The sequence below is a fragment of the Uranotaenia lowii genome, chromosome 3 (genome assembly GCF_029784155.1).
Source record: "Uranotaenia lowii strain MFRU-FL chromosome 3, ASM2978415v1, whole genome shotgun sequence".
Taxonomy (NCBI): Eukaryota; Metazoa; Arthropoda; class Insecta; order Diptera; family Culicidae; genus Uranotaenia; species Uranotaenia lowii.
The window spans coordinates 251,948,047-251,969,885 of record NC_073693.1 but is presented as its reverse complement, the minus strand read 5'-3'; the positions used below and the strand labels follow the sequence as shown (position 1 = coordinate 251,969,885).

Below are 21,839 nucleotides of genomic sequence, written 5' to 3'. Positions count from 1 at the left end.
CGGTTAAGCGGTGTGGATTTGTATAAGGTGCATACAAACAAACAAACATATATAGTCCAACTCATCTTTATATATTAGATTTCTATCTTCCTCTAGAATTTCATCATCTTAAGATACTCTTACTAAAAAGGACATAACTTTCACCGAATTTTTGAAAAAATCGTCAAAAACATTTTCTTATCTATGAAGTTTTTCGTTGAGCAAAAGTTGTTTGTAATCATAAAACTTAGCTTTTGTGAATTTTCTAGCTAAAAAAATAAGGGTTTTTTTTAAACAAATCGTTTATTTAAAACGGCTCATACCAAGGTTGCCGAAAAAAATCTGTTTTTTGACGAAAAAAAATCTGACTTTCTGTGATTCATGTAGTCCAGGTCTACCGCAGCTAACACATCCTTCACAGGAACATTAAGTGGTTTACCTCGGACCCGAAGAGAGTCTTTTAATTTCGCTCTGGTGATAAAAAATAAGGATGGTAGAGAATTAAAACTGGTGATGCACGTATAAAAAAGTTATGTTAAACCAAACAAATACTCATATGTGAAATTCAGAATTGAAAAAAGAAGGGTTGCATTTTCCAGCATTACAAAATTTTCATATGGGGTTCGTCGCAAGTAATAATTTGTTGGGAAGGAGAAGGTGGATAACAAGTGCATTTTTTAAGTTACGCATTTTATGGATGACTTTAAGTCATTTAATAAATGACTCCTTCTCTCAAGGGCCAAATTTTTGGAAGATAAAAAAATCACCTCGAACAGGAATCGAACACTCAAGCCTACTGATTACCTCTCCGACATCTAAACAATAGGCCAAATCGTCAAACGAAACAAGTCAAGCTGTAGCTCTATTATTCAGTTGACTTCATCTAGTGAAATTCGCTGCTAGATTCGCGGCAGAAAACGCTCAATTTGCTCCGACCAATGTTGCTTATACTGCCCCAGTGGGGGTTTTCCTTATGCCCCTACAGTGATTAATTTTCAGCTTTCGGAAAAAAAATTTCAAATGCATTTTTAAACGTTTTTATCTACTTTTTCAAGTATAATCCAATTAGGAAATAGACTTTTTTAGTGTTTGAACACGAAATATGGTTAAATATGCACCTTTTTTTTCCTTGTAGGGGAGAGCCCACTGCGACCAGTAGCTGATCTATTGTGGTATTTACCCCGCGTTACTATATGCTTTCAGGTTCACCTGCACTATTGATTGGAGTGACAGTTGATTGCTGACTAAGCATTTTATCCCAATCGGGTATAATATCAAAGATGTATGATATAACCTTCTTAGGGCTGATATGCAACCATATGTCTTGTGCGCTTATTAACTTTGCCCCAAGTACTCGCTCTCTCCTATTTAGGAGGGCGCAGCAGTTGCATAGAAGATGTTCTGCAGTTTCTTTTTCGAACCCGCAGAACCGACAGTCATCGTTTTGAATTATGTTTATCCTTTTGAGATGCTGTTTTGTTGGACAATGTCCGGTCAAGAGACCTGTGTAAGTACTTAACTCGTGCTTACTCAAATTCAACATGTTTTTGGAGAGTCGTGCACTTGGATCAATGAATCTTTTTGCCTGAGTTGCTCCCTCCGCTGTTTTCCAGTTGGAAACAATAGTGGTGCTTTCCCAGTTCTTGAGCTCCATAGTCAAGGCACTTCTCGATACTCCGCAGAAAGGTTCAGGTCCAATCAACAGTCCCTGAGATCCTTCCCTAGCTAGTTGGTCTGCTTCTTCGTTCCCTAGGATACCGCAGTGGCCTGGTACCCAGAATAAAGATACTCTGTTCCTTATGGCCAGGTTTCTTAGTGCAACTATACACTCCCAAACTAGTTTGGAGTAACATGTGAACGTACTTAGTGCTCGAAGAGCAGCCTGGCTGTCAGAGAATATGCAGATGCTTGTGTACCTGTATCCCCTTTTCAAACAGGCTAAAGTGCATTCTAGAATTGCTTGAATTTCAGCTTGGAATACTGTTGGCCAGTTTCCCATAGGAATTGAGATCCTGAGTCTAAGTCCGAAAACCCCTGCCCCAGTTCTATTATCCATTTTTGACCCATCAGTGAAGAATAGGATAGATCTGGGAGGAACCGCAGGTCCACCTGACTCCCACACGTCCCTATCATTGATAGTTACATTGTATGGTATGTCTAGGTTAAAAATGGGCTCCATCCAGTCATCATTTTTCACAATAATACCGTATTCGTTTTCACCACCCGAAAGTTTTGCACCATCCACGCTGAAAACGAGCATGAATCGAGTTTTGCACTCTCCTTTGAAGGTGTGCGTGAAATCGGCAGTGTCAACAAAAAACATCAAGCTGTCAAAAATTTATTACAGCTGGTATTTTGTTTTCGTTTTACTTCGAAAATTGAAATGAAATTTACTTTAGTTGATCATTGTCTTTTAAACAATATGAAAATTTTAGCATGAATTTATGTATTATGTTGAATTGTTAAGATTTCAGATTTATTTTGCTTAGTAGATTCGCCTCTGGCTCTGATGAACTGCAATATCGGCTGATTCTGGGCGGTCTATGTTTGCTGCTGCTAGACTGCAGTTACCCCAGCTTGAAGGTAACTGCAACTCGCAAATCCTTCGTTCGAGTACCTATTTCCATTTAAGATTACAAAAAAAAAAAAAATCTTGGAACTCGGATCGCGGAAGTCGGGGAAGAAAATTTTGCTAACAGACCGAAACGAACGAAATTCAAGCTCCCAATGCGGGTGTAGTATCGAACTACCGTTTTTGAAGGGCAACGGGTGGGAATCCGGGACTTGGCGCAACCGAGCATCGTCACCCTAAGGCACAGCTCGAAGCTTGCTGGTAGCAGAGTAGCTTCGATGCAGCTGAACGCTTCTTGCTGTGAAGACCAACTTATATGACCCTCCCGAACAAGAATACTTTTCGGTTTGGGCGATTCCACCAGATCTTTGGGTTGGCCTTTTTGCACTCTGATTTGCTGCTCTTTTTCGGCATCGCCTGGAACCGACTGCAGCAAGCCTTCTGGACACATTTCTTCTAGGGAGCGTTGTTTGCTTTGGAACGTGCCATCCAGGTGAAATTCTCCGCCTCTGTTGGAAACGACACTGGTATTGAATCCGGAACAAGTTTCCGTTCTTCGGGATAAAAAGAGAAAAAAACAGCTCGAACGCAATTTTTGCGGTATAGAAATAAACCAACCAGCTGATATTTGTTTACATCGGGAAGCACGTGTTTTCAAAATTCATGATAGTATTGGTGAGAGCGCAAGCAACACCAAATATTTTCAGAGTGTTCCACCGTCCACTTTATGGTGCACTACCAGTGCACTACTTATCGTGAAAACGAGCATGAAAACGATAAAAAGTGCACTACCGGTAGTGCACCGGTGCACCACCACTTGAAAACGAATTCTCTATAAGTGAGTTTAATTTAAATTTCTTTAGGATTTTGAGATGTCCTGTAAGATCTCCTTCATAGAGCGTTTTGTGTTTGGAGAGTCTCAAGGCACTACGTTCCGCCTCTAACTCAATGAATTGATGTAGAGGCAGAATATTAAGTAGTGCATTTAAAGCCTCATTCGGTGTGCTTCGCTTAGCGCCAGTTATAGCTAGCGTTGCTAGTCTTTGAAGCTTCGCTAGTTTTTTCTGGGCTGTAATTTGCATAGTTTTGGTCCACCATACTAAGGAGGCATAAGAGATTTTGGGTCTTATTATAGCTGTAAATATCCAATGGATGATTTTCGGCCTTAGTCCCCATTTTTTCCCTACTCCTTTCAGGCAGACCCATAGAGCTGTTGTAGCCTTAGCGATTACATGCTCTATCTGTGGGTTCCATGATAGCTTTGAGTCTAGTACTATGCCTAAATATTTCACTTGTGATTCGAGGTTTAACACTTCCCCATCTAATGTTAGAGGTTTTAGTGTAATTTTTCGTCTCCTAGTGAAGGCTATCACGGTAGTTTTGGAAGGGTTTATGTTCAGTCCCTCTTCCCTGCACCAGAATAGTGCGTAATTAAGTGCAGATTGCATTCTATTAGACAACACATTCTCATGTTTTCCCCGAACTATAATAACTACGTCGTCTGCAAAGCCAATAACTTCGAATCCCATGGATACAAGTTTGTTTAGGAGGTCGTCCACTATCAAGGACCACAACAACGGTGATAGAACCCCGCCTTGGGGACATCCCTTCGTTGGTGTGGCTTTGATTGTAAGCCCTCCCAAGCTTGCATAAATGGTTTTGTTTATTAGCATGGCACTGGTCCAGTTAACGATTGCCGGGTGGCACCCTCGTCTTTTCATAGCTGTTTCGATTGAAGTGTGAGATGCGTTGTCGAATGCCCCTTCAATGTCTAAAAAAGAAGCGAGTGCTATTTCTTTTGCCTCTAGAGTCTTTTCTAGTTTTTGTGTAAGGGTATGTAAGGCCGTAACCGTGGACATACCTTTTTTGTAAGCAAACTGGAAGTTGTTTAGCTTACTTAAGCTAAGATACTGCGATTTAATATACTCGTCAAGTATCTTCTCCATTATTTTTAAAATAATGGACGTTAGACTGATAGGTCTGAATGCCTTAGGTTGAGTTTTATCTTTTTTCCCTGGTTTCGGGATAAAGATCACGCGCACCTTTTTCCACTGAGTTGGAATATGACAGAGGGTCATACTGGCGACGAACATCTCTACCAAGGCAGGTATTACCATTTGTTTAGCTTGCTGTATTTGAATTGGTATAATTCCATCTTCACCAGCCGCTTTAAATGGCTCGAATGTACTTATTGCCCAGTTAACCATTGAAGGTGTAAAGATTGTGCGTGATTTGCGAAGTGCTTCATCACGTCTGACATCCCGAGTGAGTCTTTCAATCGGAATGTCATTAATCTCTGTTCCTTCGATGGATTCCGGGAAATGCGTACTTAGTAGTAATTGAAGCGTTTCATTTGGGTTTGTAGTGAACTCCCCATTCTTTTTCTTCAATTGACCCAGTCCATTAGAATGTTCTTTTGATAGAACTTTCTGGAGACTGGCAGCTTCGGGTGTAGTTTGCACGGTTTCACACATGTGCTTCCAACTACTCCTCTTAGCTTTTCGAATGTTTTTATTGTACTCAGTTAGGGATTTACGATAATCGTCCCAGTTTGAGTTAGCTTTTGCTTTGTTGAAAAGTTTTCTTGTTTTTTTCCTCAACTTTTCTAGTTGTCTGTTCCACCAAGGAACTTTCCTGTTTGAAACACGTTCCTTGAGTGGGCAGCTGGCTTCGAAAGCGTATATGATTTTATTGGTGAAATTGTTTGAAGCTTCCTCTAACTGTTTTGTTGTTCGTATTTTCGTTTCCAACAAACGATTGCACCCTTTAATCCAAGGTTCCTGGATAAAGGCAAGGTCCAGGTCTTCGGCGGCGAATCTTCTGAGTAGTGTGCACGAGGCTCCTACGGCATGATGAAGATTCGCCTGGACACACTTTAAGGTGTTTATTTTGGTAGTGCTTTGCCCGTGGATGTGGGGCATTGCACTGGCTTTTTGCCTTTTGCACATGTTGACTACCCTTTTTCGGTTTGCTCCATGTGCTCAGTGTTTTCGGAGCCGTTTTATCGGTCTTCGGTTTTGTGTTAACAGGTTTATTGAAGGTTGAAATACCCCCAACGCTGCTCATCCCGCTCGGCCCTGGTTTCTGTTGATTAAGTTCCAAAATGCGGCCCTTATACAACTTCCCAGTTCCTTCCGGTGAGCAATTGGCATTGGATCCACTGTGGCTCTCCTCATTGTTCTCGTTAGTCCCGAGGTTCTGTCCCTGGTCCATAGGTTGGCCCTGGTTCATAGACTCCAGTTCATTGAGATCTAGTGAGGCCTCAGTGGTACCTTTGCTAATCGTCTCTCCTTCTGCGGATCGGACTTGGTCTATCGCCGACTGGTCCTTTACAAGGCCCGGTTTAAGCAGCCCAGGTCCTTGAGCAGCTTTGACGGTGTTCTCCCCTCGGTCAACTCCGCTGTCTGTTGGATTCTTCCGGTTTAACTTCCAGATTTTGCTGGAACCGAATCCGTAGTAGATAACGAATTTTCTTTTCTCTAACTCCCTCAAAGAATTTTCATCCACGGTAAAGACCACTTCGAGAGCCTCGTTCCTTTTCTGGATATTATAGAACCTCCAGCTTTCGGTGCTCAGCTCCTCATTCTGGCTTTCTATAGTAGCCTGAACAGTTTCTATGTCGTCTTCAGCAGCTCCTGGTAGGTGAGCCTTTAAAATCTCCGATCTGGGAATTTGGGATTCCCCGACGGCGATGAGCTCTGCATCTACCCATGGTTTGAGCACTGGTGTGACTTGTTGTAGCCAGTCCGCTGTGGCCTGATCAAGACATGTCACTACCATGAACCCAGATTTGTAACAACACTGCGCAAATTTAGGTTTTAGTTTCTCTAACCGTTGGCCGAGAACTGCCCTTTTTATTGCCTGTTGTATCAGTTTAAGTTGCTCTGTCGTCAGCTGTGTGCTTGGGTAGTTTTTGGCAAGTATGCCAACCCTAACAGAGCTAGCAACCTCTTTGTAAGAGGGCTTTTGGTTGCCATTTCTGTGGCTTTTTGTGTTCTCGATCGGTCTCACTGGGCGATTGGCACCATTCGACCTCTCACTCCTTACTTTTTGTTGTGGTCGAGACTTTGTTGGTTCTTTGGGATCCGGTTTTGTCATAAGGTCTAAAGGTCCCTTTGCCTTTTTGGCATTTGACTTTTCCGCGCTGCTCGAACCACTGCACACTGGTATAGAACATCAATCTAGCGGAACTAAATTAATAGCGCCCAGGGATGAAAAGATAGACTTTTGATGTCTTCGACAACATTTCATAATTTAATAAGGCGCATACTTTGAAATAAAATATAGAGTCGAGGGGTCCACCAATAGCAAGATAAAAATACTAACTTTTTTGTTAAGCATTTTAGAGCTTTGGTTTCTTCTACAAAGTTGTTTATCTTAACAAAATACATAACTTTGCTGAACAAGTCAAAGTTCTACAATTGTATTCTAAGGAGTTACAATAAAATTAAAAATAATACCTTGAAAAAACAGTTTTTTTAATCTGAAACGTTGTAGGTAAGGCAAAACCATTTTCAGTCTTCGAAACAAAGTTGAAAAACGTTAAGATCTACAATCTTTTTGTACATCATGATGTGTTTTGAAATTGCTGAAGCGCTGTAGAAAGCATTTAGTGTAATATATTGACGATTTTCAAAGAAAAGTATACCGAATTGCGCAAATTTTCGCACCATCAGCCAATGTGGATTTTATTTTTGGTGTTAAGAGGAATCATTACCATATAAAACTAGCGTGGAACTCGGTGGAACTCGAAGCAATTTTAAGATTCAAAATCTAGTATTTTGTTCACAAATATCACTTTTTTTAGACACTTTATAAGTTTCTTAGTTTATTTGATTCAATGAATTTGCAGAATTTGAGAATATAAAAAAAATAGATGATTCAACCGGTTTTCCGTTTCGAATTTATCAATAAAATCTGTTCTAGTACATCATTATATAAATGATATCTGTTCCAACACTTGAAAGTGATTTAACTCCAAAAGTAAAGTAGCTTTCAGCTTTCAGTAGCTGGTGGCAGGCCAATTTTGGCTCTGTTTAACGAATAAAACACTTTTGAGATAATAAATTTAAAACTCAATTTGAGAAAAGGATCTATAACCGTTTTGAAACCAGAGCTGTAAACCAGAGCTGTATACACCATTTACTCCTGACCGAAGCAAATGTTGTAAAAACAAGTGTCTAAAAAAGGGGATATTTGTGAACAAAATACTAGATTTTGAATCTCAAAATTGCTTCGAGTTTCACCGAGTTCCACGCCAGTTTTATATGGTAATGATTCCTCTTAACATTAAAAATAAAATCCACATTGGCTGATGGTGCGAAAATTTGCGCAATTCGATATACTTTTCTTTGAAAATCGTCAATATATTACACTAAATGCTTTCTACAGCGCTTAAGCAATTTCAAAACACAACATGATGTACAAAAAGATTGTAGATCTTAACGTTTTTCAACTTTGTTTCGAAGACTGAAAATGGTTTTGCCTTACCTACAACGTTTCAGATTAAAAAAACTGTTTTTTCAAGGTATTATTTTTAATTTTATTGTAACTCCTTAGAATACAATTGTAGAACTTTGACTTGTTCAGCAAAGTTATGTATTTTGTTAAGATAAACAACTTTGTAGAAGAAACCAAAGCTCTAAAATGCTTAACAAAAAAGTTAGCATTTTTATCTTGCTATTGGCGGACCCCTCGACTCTATATTTTATTTCAAAGTATGCGCCTTATAAAAATATGCAATGTTGTCGAAGACATCAAAAGTCTATCTTTTCATCCCTGGGCGCTATTAATTTAGTTCCGCTAGATTGATGTTCTGTACCAGTGTGCACTGTTTTCTCCACTGCGAGCCCGTTTTGCATTTTTAGCAGGTGGTGTGCATTTAGCAGTGGAAATAAGGCGCATAGCCTCTTCGTACGGTACATTTTGAGCGAGATACTTCTTCAGTCGCTTCCGTCCCGCACCACTTAGTTGCCGATTATCAAAGTTTTTCGCTTTGATTGGCGTGTCGATCTTTATGATGGTGACATTAACCCCATCATCGTTGCTCTCATCTTCCGCGGGGGAGTCCAAGGCGGAAGAGGAAATGGATGGCACTTCCGTGAACGACTCGATTGAGAGCTGTCTCTCGAGCTCACCTTCTGTGGCTTCCATAGGTTCCGGCTGAGGCAAGCAGTCGGCACTCGTTATATTTTTATTTTTATTAGGTGTGTTCATTATTTGAATCCCACGAGTAGCTAGGGAAGAAACGGTCCGCTGTGTCAGTGCCCTGCTTTAACACAGTAAGGGCTATATACTGTGGGGTGCGCCCTGGTGCCCCACAGGCTCCGTTAGAGGGCAGGATTAAACCCCCCTGCCCATTCATCCTTCGGCACGGTTGCTCGCGTAACACCTTGGAATTAGGGGTTTGCCCCCCATCTCAGTCTGCATGCGACCATAGCATCCACCGGGGTTGGGTACCCGATTTCCGCTAAGGTTGCTCGCACCCCAGCTAGCACCACGGGGAGGTAGAGAATCGGAGTTGTAAACAAGAGGTGATATGACCACTACCCGAAGGTTGGGTGTATGGGGTCTCGAGTTGCACATTGTCTACTTCGCCTGTCTAGTTGCACATTGTCTACTATGCACCTTCCTTATTTAAGATGGCCGTTATGCCCTTATCACTTATCTCCCCTACCTAACCACAGACGTCATTTCAAAAGCGTTCATCGTTAAATAATGTTAGACGATATCCATTTTCTTCAGCTTTTATTGCCTGTGACTAATCACAATTATCCAAATGTTATTAATTGTTTTTCCCTACTCTTTTTCTCTTTGCAGAAATCGTGTATAGATTTTACGATAGGTGCTAGACCACTAGAGCGATATATGCCTAACAAGCGGAATAGTTTTAAATACAAAGTCTGGCGAATCGTCGTATCGACGCCGTTCGAGTATTTTATAATGATGTTGATCGTGTTCAACACGCTACTCCTGATGATGAAGGTATGTATTCGCTGATCCAACCCTCATGGTCCCTCAATCTCTCGTAAAATTTTCTAGTAAAGCTATGTAAAAATATCTTCAAGAAATTTATCAAATCCAGTAGGTATTTAACCAGCCAATTCCATTCATTGGTTGATTAAAGTTCAAGAAACTGATTAGGACCACCTTGATTCCCATGTTAGGGGCAAAAACTTTGTCTTTAAGAAATCAAACAAAAAAATCTGTGATGATGTAAATAGACCTCGAAAATTCTGATTCTGTCCATCAATCTTCCGACAGCGAAAGCGCTACCCGCTGACTGTCAAGTTATTTAACCAGCTATTAGTACTAAACCTAAAAAACTTCCATGTCCTTCATCCTAACATTAAACATAAAAAAAAACTCGCTAGAGTAACCAGTGACATCTACCTTTTTAGTACAGAGTTGAGACAGAAAAAAAAACGGTTCGAATCTCGACTCTCGAGCGACCCATAAAAAGCGTTTCCTTTGCGCAGATGCAACGCGAAATGAGAAGAATATTAGAAACAAACTTTGAAGAGAGAAAAAAAAATCTTACCAAAAGTAAACGTCAACGAGTAAATTATCATTGATTTGAACTTTTTCGATTATGATTTTGAATTAGGATCGTTTGGTTTGTCTTTACGTTGAAAGTGTGTTTGCATGTTTCTTTTTTTTTGTTTTTTGGAAAAAAACGCACGAACATCTTTGTTTTGGAATTTTGTCAGCATGGTCTAAGAGATCCATTTTAATTTGATGGAAATTTGAGCAGTTGAAGACTTTTGAATAAAATCTTAATGAAGAAACTCGAAATTTGATGTCCACCTAAATATTATCTTGACTGAACAAATTTCCAGAGGAATGTTTTAAATGACATGTGAGAACTTGTTTTATTTCAATTAAAAATATGAAATGAACTTATACTGTTGATTGTTTTGAGTTTTTTCCTGCATTTATGTGTTTTCTTTTTGATTTTATTCTGAGAAGTTGTTGATTTCGGAATATAAATCTACAGGATAAGTTTTTTTTAGTCAAAGACAATTGAAAAATATTTCGAAATCAACTAATTTTTTAAAAGCATCGTTTTCAACGGAATGATTTATCAAACAAATGTGATTTTTATCTCAGTTTTTTCCTAAACGAATGACAAATTTTTGTCTTGAAGATATTTTTTTTAGTTTTTTTTTATTATTTAAATCATGCACGCATGTAATATGATTGTTCTACCTCAACCATTAATCTTCTATTCAAATTGATTCTAATTTTTCTGCAATTGATAGAGTCTAACACTCTTCGAATGTTTAAAATTTTTCCACAACTGAATCTGAGCTTTGAAAGAGAATTAAGAATTTTATTTCTGAACGTAAACAAACAACGAGAGCTCTGAATATGTGTTCGAAACCTGAGCTCTGAAACGTAAATACTTATTGGCAATTATGATAGTCAAAAATGAACTTGGATCATGAATATGAATTCTGAACGTTGATTTTTAACGTTAGTTCAGAAGGTAAATTTCAAACCTTGAACTCTGAAACGAGTTGAGAAGGTGATTTCTGAATGAGAATTCTTAACGTGAGTTCGAGACGTGAACTCTTAAACGTAAATTCTGAATGCTAATTCAAAATGTTTATCCTGAACTCGAATTTTGAACATAGATCCAAAGCGTAAATTTTGTATGTGAATTTTGAACGTTAGTTGAGATCATGTAGGCTGAACATAAATGCGAAAGTGAATTCTGAACGTGAATCAAACCTAATATCTGAACGTGAATTCTGAATATGAATTGAAAACATGATTTTTGAATGTGAATTCTTAACGTGAAATGGAAAACTTTAAATGCAACTTCTAAATTCATAACACTTAAAGCAAATTCTGAGCGTTTAATTTTAATCATGAATTCTAAACATAAATTCTGAACGTGTATTCAAATTCTCAATATATGTACCTACAGTACCGTTCATAATTGTATAGAAATTGGAAGCAAGCGCACTGTCACTTCGACTTTGAACTTCCATAACTTTTTACTTTGATGATATTTTTTCAGCAAATCTTTTGCGTTAGATAGATCAACTATCACACTGTTATAACTAAAAATTTGAGCTTTCTGGAGTTTGTGTGGCCTGAGATACAGTTATTCTACGAAAATCGGACTTTTTGGACTTTTCTCATTCAAGCTGCAATATCTCTGAAACTACGCAACATTTTTTATTGAAATTTTGCACAGTGATTGTTGAGATATGAAGCTAGCATGTCTGGAGTTTTCGAAAGATTTTATCGATGAGATCAAAAGTTACGCGAGGTGCAATATTTCAGGCATGAACCTCTCTTTCTATAGAATTTCGGACGAATGTTTTCATAGGAAAATCATATTCTCTGTTTAACAACCAGTAAATCTATTTCAACCAAAAAATCACAACATTATCGCGAGATTCTGATTTTAAAACACAAATGGATCATTTATTCCATTTTTTCTTTTCTTCATTGCTTTTGCCAGACATTTTTTGTCTGGTTGGTGAAGGAAACGATATTGTTCTCATGAATCGTCCAAAATTCTATAGAAATCGCATTTCAAGGTTCATGCCTGAAATATTGCACCTCGCGTAACTTTTGATCTCATCGATAAAATCTTTCGAAATCTTCAGACATGCTAGCTTCATATCTCAACAATCACTGTGCAAAATTTCAATAAAAAATGTTGCGTAGTTTCAGAGATATTGCAGCTTGAATGAGAAAAGTCCAAAAAGTCCGATTTTCGTAGAATTACTGTTTCTCAGGCCACACAAACTCCAGAAAGCTCAAATTTTTAGTTATAATAGTGTGATAGTTGATCAATCTAACGTAGAAAATTTGATCAAAAAATATCATCAGAATAAAAAGTTATGGAAGTTCAAAGTTAAAGTGACAGTGCGCGTGCCTTCGAATTCTATACAATTATGAACGGTACTGTATATTGTGAACGTGTATTCGATATAGAATTCTGAACATGTATTCTGAATCTGAATTCTGAACATGAATTATGAACGTGGAATTTGAACGTTTATCATGAATGAAAATTCTGAAAATATTGATGTACATATATTGTGATCATGAATTCTGAATGAATAAGAAATTTAACCGTAAATTCTAAATATGAATTCCGAATCTGAACGCGAATTCTGTGCGTAAATTCTGATTCTGATATTTGAACGTGAACGCTTAGTTAGAATTTTTAATCTAAGCTCTCAATCTGAATTGTGAGTCTTATTATGAATTTGAATTCTGATTCAAAACTGAATTGAAACTCTGAACGTGAATGTGTATTCAGAACGTGAATTCTGGAGTACAAATTGTGAATTCTGAACGTGAATTATGCATGTTGTGAGTTCTGAATGGAACTTCTGAAAGTGAAATCTGGGCGTACAATTTGAATATGAATTCTGAATGCAAACCCTGATCGTAATTTTCAATCTGAACATGAATATAATTTCTGAACGTGACTTCGGATCATAAATTCTGAACGTGAAATCTGAACGTGAATTATTCCTGACTATTTTAAACTGAGTGAATTTAAAATATTTAAATATTATACGAAAATTTCAACCTCAAATTTAGTCTGAAACAATTTTTTTTAACTTTTCTTAAGCATCGAGGTTTCCCAGACTGTCTTTCCTTCTTGCCTTGATACTTGTCGTATTGATTCAATCTCCTTATTTATCCCAAAATTGATGTTTTCCAGTGGAATGAAACAGCATGTTGCCTGAAAATCACGCACATTTTTGTTAATTTATGTTATTCTTTTTTGAAAAGTGAATGTTTTTTATTGGTTATTGATAGTGAAAATGTTTAATTTTTAATTTTTATTGTGATTATTTTTATTGGTTAACTTTTTTCAGCACGTTTGTCAACACCTTCACCGAAATAATTGGAATTATTGTGAATATCTTGTCTGCACCTTGCATTTTGTCTATTTTTGCATGCGACTTGTTTCTTTATATTATTGCTATCCGTTATCCGATTTGATTTGCACGTCTTCTGCGAATGCCTTCATCTGTTGTAGTGTTGTTTGTGTCATATTTTGTATTTCATTTGTGGTCTTGATATTTTTTATCTAATATATTTGTGTTCATTATCATCAAGCAAATGAAAAAAAAATTAAAAAATCAACGCTCTGGAATAGTTTTCATTGCGCGCCAAGTTTTCTCACTTTATTTGTTTGAAAGTTCGGAAGTTGGAGTGAAAAATATTTTTGTTTTGAATCACAGATTGTGTGTTCTTCTGCCGTGAATCACTGCGAGATTTAAAAACTGAATTTTTCTAAGCAAAATATCTTGTGAATTATCGGTGCAAATCTGTTAAATCACTTGCTCGAAAACACGGAACATTTGACTGGAATGTTGTTTAACATTTTAAATTGAAATTTGCAACATGCGGCATCGAATCTTAGCTAATCACTTGAGAATGATATAACTGTCTGAAGTTTCAAAATATCCTCTAGAGAAAAAAATCATGCCCCAAAATTTTATTTCTATGAAATGTTTTCTACCGTGTTTGGTCACTCCACTTGAACTAATGTTTGACTTTGAATTGTTTTATTTGCTGCTTTTTGTCTCATTCATCGTGTTCTGCGTGAAAATCTAAAACAAAATCTAAATTACCATCGCGATCCCAAAATGTCCCTCACTAAAAAATACTACATACTCCCCCCTCCCCATCACTAATGTGCTCTTTCATTGAAACACAAATGGAAACCGATTGAAAACCTCTATGAAAACTTTTCAATACTTTCCGATGCAAAATAACCCTTCAAACCCCCCTTTTTTTTAAAAAAAACCCCTCTTCAACCTTTCGATTTCCTTGTGCCCACTTTTCAATCCGACCAACCTCGCAGTATCACAATCAAGGAAAAGAGTTTGAGAAATCGTTAAAGTATCTCAACATGGGCTTTACCGGAATGTTTAGCGTTGAGACGATACTGAAAATCATTGGATTCGGCGTCAAGGTGAGTAAACCAGCATCCAACCCACATTTGGCACCTGCATTTGCACCGTCATCTCCGAAATTCGGTGACCAGATTACGTCGGTTAAAGGTAATAACGATATTTTTTAGTTTGAATGGATCACTTCGACGTTATCTGGCCACAATTTCGGTCCATTGTCATTTATTTATTCAAAGCTTTTTCTTATGTTGTTTCACAAAAATGTACCTTTTGCTGAACTTCCTCACCATCGGTTTAGCAAATCAGTCTTTTATTGATGTTTTGTTCGTTCTGAAGAATCCTGTCATAATAGTTCTTTAAAGTTACTTGTTTCTTTATATTTAATTTAAGTTCAAAATTGTTCGGTAGCTTTAATATTTCAGGTATGGTTGAGAGGCCTATCTAATATTCTGTTTTGAGTAAACATGCAATTTCTGCAATATGAAAAATCATTCGAATAACTTTTTCACAGTCATTAAAGGTTACTGTTGTTAATTTTATACAAGGAATGCTTATCAGATCCCGTGAATTACATGTGTTTTATTTGATTATCTAGGTAATGAAATTGGGGGTTTAAGGGTCGATTCACGATTCACATATGTATGTACAACACTCATATAAGAGATTGCATACATCTAATGCCTATTAAGCCTCTGTGCCGAAAATGCGCTGAGAAGTGTACTGTATCAAAGATGATATGATTGGAAAGGCACTACTGGCATAAAGACCTGAGCCCCCAAGCAAATTGATGCATGACCACTACATTCAAGCGGAACGAGAAATAAATTTTATGGTATTTTCATCCTGTTGGATAATTATTTAAAAAATAGTGAGAATCGAACTCACTGCAACATCTCATCTTGGCTTTCCAGTCCGGTATCTTACCCAGTGCACCATTTGAGTCTATTAGCAAACGAAAGTTCATTGTCATAGTCCTTCTGCCACTGCCGATTACCAAAAAAATGCACTGCATTGGCCGTCTGCCGTTTGGCCGCTGGTGCCTCAAAATACCATGCATACCACCTTTTTGGAAAACTTCTGGCGCTGACATGAAACCGAAGGGTAGCTTCTTGAAACAATATCTTCCCCATGAAATAAAAACGAGTTACCTAGTTGGATGTTCTCTTCGTTCAATGAATTTTCCAAAAAAACCTTTCATTCAATGCCATACTACTTCTCTACTATTAATACCACAACCTCTAACCATGACATATTTTTTTATATTAGTTGATCACCCAGGTGGTAAATCCTTTTTACTGATTGCATTCCAAGGCACGGCGAGCCACCACGTCCCCCCAGTTTGCTACTCTGGGTCCATGGGTGCAATTGGACGACTCCTGATACTATGTACCCCTACGCCATAAAATCCACCTGGGGCCTCTGGTCATAATTCCCATGCAGACCTGCAACGAAGGCTATAATCGACATGTGAGACCATACTTGCGCAATGCGCTCCATGGCAAATACTCGTTTTTGTACGTGCTACACCAGCAATCTTAGACCACTTTTTGTCACGATTCACGACTCACGGGTTGGCAGTCCGTTCGCCGCTACTCGTGACTCGAGTCCCACACATTCGGTCTCTTGTCACAACACGAGACGACATGACCCGTCTCTCCTCGTGACTCGAGACCCTCTCACATCCATCCTCTTGACACAATTCGAGGCGACTCTACCCACCTCTCCTCGTGACTCGAGGGCCCTCATTCGGTACGTCTCTTGACCCAATTCGAGACGAGAACAACTCGCCTCTCCTCGGGTCTGGAGATATCCACACATCCCACAATTTCTCCGTCTCGACTCTTCGAGACCCATCCTGAGGCCCATCCAATGGGCGCCACATATTTCGGCACAAGGACCCTCTGTCCGTCTTGAGTTGGTCATATCCGCTAATCAGGGCTAGGACCACCCGACGCGCGAATTCGACCAACACCCGCTCGAACATTTGGTCGTCCCGCATATCGGGGTCGCGACTACCCGATACACGTTACGACCCCTCCCTCTTGCAACTGAGCACTGGTACCAAGGTGCCCAGTCGCACCACGTTTTTGTCACACTCGACACGCAGTCCGTCGGTAGCTGAATGTACCAAGTGTGACGTGTAGTTCTCTTGGCCGTACATTTACAGGTGACAAGTCTGTAGACACGTTTCCACTCTGCACCACGGGGAGGTGTAACTACGTCGCAGAGCTAACCATGACATATACAGTACAGTGTAGGCTTATGTAATCTATCAAAAAAAGTTTCTTTTTCGCGCCCAATTCTTAATTCGAATTGTTAGCGTCTTTGCCACGCACGTATCGCTATCCAGGAATGATACCCATTTCATAGTCACTTTGGACGTAGTCTGCGACTGCTTTGCGTTTACGCAGCAAACTGGGTTAACTTACCTCAGAATTCTTGTGGTTTGAGAACATCAGCAGCCACTTTGTAGGCGAGGATTCGAACGGTAGCTGGATCAATTTTTATACCACTCAAAAACAGTCAACCCCCGCAATGCACCAATAAACTCTGCTTCGTAATTTCTACCACAGTCATTTTCGGGCAACCCTGCGTGGATGTTCTTCGATTTAGTTCTTGTTTAATTATAAGCTAAATACCCCTTCTGGTCAAATCAGGGTTTGGCATCCCTAACCTTTTGTCATTGAATTTTACAACCATGGGGCCGACAGACAAACCTAACAGTTGACTGTCAAAACCCGAAATAAATGTCAAATGCTAGAGAAGTATGATTGATAGCCCACTGACACAACAATCATTCTGCTTCTTCATTGGTTGAAATTTTCAATTTTTCAAATCCGTACTGCTTTGAACGAAAAACACCATAAACGTTTTTTCCGATAGAAATGAAAGAAGAAAAGATTCTTGCTCGCAAGAATAACCAGGTTGCCATTTCCCTGAGATGGTCCCTTTAAGTAAGTCCCTCTAAGCAGAGACAAACTGGAAGAGGCAAGAGTCCAAGGGATTGCAGTGGAGAGAGAATTCTTTGCATTTGGAATGGTAATGATCAAAATTCAACAACTGCTTAACAAATCGCAACAATTTGCAACAATTAGCACATTTTCACTCTAATTGAGAACCGGTTTCTCTCATTTTAACTTAAACCATCTAATTCTCTCTAAAACATTGCAACAAATTACCACAAATTCAATCATTGTCAGCAAAATTTGTTTGATCATTGGCGATGATTCTCCGTTTATCTCAGTCCCCTGCAAGAGTCAATTGGGCTTGCGCCTGCTAAAAATAATAAAGCCTGCTCTTCACTCTCACACAGATTTCCATAAAATGACAGCTAGTCGGAGTGAAATTCGAGGAAAGGCTATTGCTTTCTCTGTTTAACACGCGAGAATTCGTATAGGTCGATTCACGAACTGCCTGGCCTCACTGTTTTTGACATTTCGTGATTCCTGTTTTGATTCCTTATTTTCCAATTCTGCACGCTGAGGAAGCAAAGTAAACATTTCGGTCCTCATTTAATTCTCATTCACACGATTTTAGCAAAAGTACTCAGCTCAATTTTGAAAAAGAAAATTAGATGTTTTCAGTATCAAATAATGAAATATCAATCATTTTGTTTGCTATCCAGCTGGAATAGATGGACTTAAACTCTAAAGTTAAATCACTGACCACTGACTGGACGCTCGATTTCGGTTTTTGGCGCTGCTCGAAAATAAACGAAAATGTCGATACCAGTTAAATTTTCATGCTCGAATTGCTGCCGCGCAATGTCGACGATAAGAGGCTTTTAGCCAAAAACTGAGAGGAATTTTGTCTATAAGTCTCATGTCAGTGTGATTAGGTTAAACTGATGTTATTTTTATTCCTCGAAAATATCATATCGTAAAAATTTATAATAGTTGAGCCTTTCTTTCGGAATGTTTTCCGGAGAATTTTCCTTTATTAGATTTTTCTGTCCCTGAATAGTGTTGTAGTATAAGTATGTGCATTTGTTTTACATCTTCCGGTCAAAATAACACAAAAAATATCCGGACAATCGGAATTTTTTATTTCAAGTAGACGCGCTTTCCCAGAATATTCAATGCAAAGTGGGTTGGTCCAGAACAAAATTGTCGAAGAAGGGGTTTGAAAACAAGTTGAAACATTTTAATAAACAAACCTCCTTTTCGAAATTTTTAGCGCATTTTCAACTTCTGTTCATTTCCAAAGAGATAAACATGAGAAACCAATAAATGCGCTTAATTTAATTCACAAAATGGAACTTGGTTTTTTTGCTATCCTTAAACTGAGTTTTGAGTTAAATTTCTTGACCGTGCAGCTGCACGAAAAATTTCGCAGCACCCCATTTCTCGTTCGTAAAATTTTGTAAATAGGACGTGCGAACTGTCACCACAAAAGGGAGAATACGTCATCGTGAATCGACCCATACCGGGATTGCGAGCGCGCCCATCGCCCATTGATGGTTATCCGAATTAGCATGGGTACATATGAGAGATTGTCCTGGACAAAGTTCATTAGGCCAAATCCAGATTAAGGAAGAATTTGGAGATTTTTTCCTGCAGCCAAGCTGCGCTGAAAAAAGTCAGTAAAAGTTTTGAATGGATCACGAAATAACTGAAAGTGATTTATAAGTGGCAGTTCATCGATAATGAATTTTGAAGAGGGCAAACGCGCCAAATGTTATTAAATCGAGTTAATAGTTGAGTGAAATAGTACATTCGAAGAGGAATATTTTGATTGTACAAATGTAATCTGAAGGATACTTGATTTTGAAGAAAAGATTAAAACAATTTAATATTTTTGCTGGGAGCTTCCATAAGCTCCATAACTGTCATACTTTGAACACGTTTTTTTTTTTCGAAACAGCGATGTTGGTGCTCAAAATTCGAAATTGATTTGTTGTTTCAAGAGTTTAAAAATGAATAAACGAATAAGTTGGATATGATTTTATCACTGCAGGGCCGACTCAACCAAAATATTCGATTTATAAGTAAACATACAAATTTGAGTATTTTTTAAAACTGTTTCATTTCTATTTGATTTTCATTTCGAGCCACATTTTTCGTTTCACTTATTGAAATGAATTCAATTAGTTTTATTTTTCATCATACATACAAACCTCATCATGTGAATATTCTAATCATAGTTATGTAAGCATTTGACAAGCTCGATGTGTTAATCAAGACTGATCATCGATACAACATGCTAGTAAAATTCATGATAAAAAAGCAAAACGTGATTTATTAAAAAACTTTAAGTTCACAAGCAATTATGATAATCAGTCTTAGTAAAGTAGGAAACCCATAGCATGAAACATTTCATATGCATGTAAATAGGGAATTGTTTAAAAATCGGAATTTGTTCAATTTAACTTCATCGGGTCTGAAAATGATCAAATTCCTACCTTAATAAAAATTGAATAAGCCAAGAAACCATGAGCGCTAATGAATTGTCAAAATTCTATCCAACAACAGCTATACAGCTTCTCTGCTCTGTCCTAGCACTGCTATTAACTGCTATTAAGGTGCACATGGTTACTTGGGAATGATCACACGTTTAAAAATTTAAGTTTACACTGAAAAACAAAAATAAAGCACCATTAAAAACCAAAAAATGAGACAAATTCCAATTTTTAACAATTTGCATGAGCATGGAAGAAAAATCATCTCTGCTTGCAGCATTCATTCAGCGTGTAATAATTTGAACAAAACATTTCGTTTCACAGGAATATCGCAGAATAGCAAACTGTACTTTTCATGGTATAGTCCAAAGTTTTTTTTTTATTTAAAGATACCAGAATCAAAACAAAAACCGCAATAACTTCGAAATAAGCCTGTATTCGTGAGTTAGTGATTGTTTTTGATGAGTATGAGTTGATGAACCTTAGCTCATTCAACGTTTTCCTACTCGAAAGCAAAGGTTGCTTTGAGGCAGCGAAAAAGACATCCTTAACCGACGAAGCAAAACCTCTAAACAAGCAGCCTTGCCAGATCTACGGATTTCTCCGTATTTCAACGGATTTTAAGCATTTCTACGGAGCTACGAAATCTACGGGTTTTCAGCATTTTCTACGGATTATATAAAAAATTCAAGGGATTCTGTGGATGAATTAAAATTCTACCTAACGACCAAAAAAAGGTCATCAAGTTTAATTTTGCCGAAATCAGTACATTTTTCAATTTTCAATAAATTTACGGGCTAGAGCAGTTTTCAATCTGGCAACGCTGTAAACAAGGCTCGTTTTCATAAAACAAAATGCCGCGAATCCAAAAAACAAAACAAATAGCACTCACTCACCTATTGCTTTAAGCTGGAATCAACCGAATTGGAAAGGCATAGCATCCTACATCTTGCCTCTTTGTTTGTCCTGTGGATGGAATGCCCAAGATTTAGCTGTTGCTATTACTTCACAGCAATCGCAGGCATCTAGATCGTATTTTCGATTATTTTTTCCCTCTCTTTGCACCATACGTCACACGAGCCTGTGTAATACGAATAGGTAGTTCGGTTGTTGTTGTTCCCTTAACCTTTGCGGCCAGCTTGAAGATGTTCTCCTCAACACCAGCTGTCGGCTTGGGTCCTTCAAACTCAATAACGAAAATGAGTATGAGTTAAGAGCGGGAGATTGCAATCGGGAGACTGGAATAAAGAGAGAAGATACGCCAATGATCACACAAATTGTGCAACCAATGATTAAAATTGTGATAAATTGTAGCCAATAGAACGGAAAAAGAGTAAATTTGAATTAAAATGAGAGAAATGAGTGTTCAAAGAGAAAGAGAAAATATGGGAGTTGTGGCAAATTGTGAAGCAGTTGTAGAAATTTGATCACTACCATTCCAAATGCAAGAATTTCAATCCCTCGATTGCAAAACAGAGAAAATTCTTTGCTTTTGGAATGGAAATGATCAGAATTCCACAACTGCTTCACAATTTGCTACAACTCCCACATTTTTTCTACCTCTGAGCACTGGTTTCTCTAATTTTAATTCAAATTTATTCATTTACCCGCACAACTGGCCACAATTCACCTTAATTTCAATAATTGGCTGCACAATTTGTGTGATTATTGGCGTATCTTCTCTGATTATCTCAGTCCGCCGGTTCAGAGAGTCCGCTCGCAGCAGTAAACAAATAGTGTCTCTCGGAGAGGATGTTCCTCATGAGAGGAGATTTGAAAGATTGAATATGTATCTTCTCCTCCTGTCTTGCTATTCGAGGCCTCGGAGCGCGTTATTTGAATACGTCTGAGAAGGAAATGGCGGAAAATTTCATTCACTGCCGAGAGTGCGGTTCATCGGATCCTGGTATTCCTGGACAAATAGTATATTCCGATAGTGGTCTAATATAAACTTAAACGGTGATTTTTCCTAAAATGAGAAGCTCTACAATTT

The 21,839-nt window shown here is 38.2% G+C and overlaps 1 protein-coding gene across 1 annotated transcript in view; it reads left to right on the top strand.

Moving 5' to 3' along the window:
- Positions 1–21,839, top strand: part of LOC129753289 (voltage-dependent calcium channel type A subunit alpha-1-like) — a 260,599-nt gene that overhangs the window by 167,256 nt on the left and 71,504 nt on the right. Inside the window, 2 exon segments of the mRNA XM_055749089.1 lie at positions 9,371–9,535; positions 14,400–14,510. Of these exon segments, the coding sequence (XP_055605064.1) occupies positions 9,371–9,535; positions 14,400–14,510 (276 nt within the window).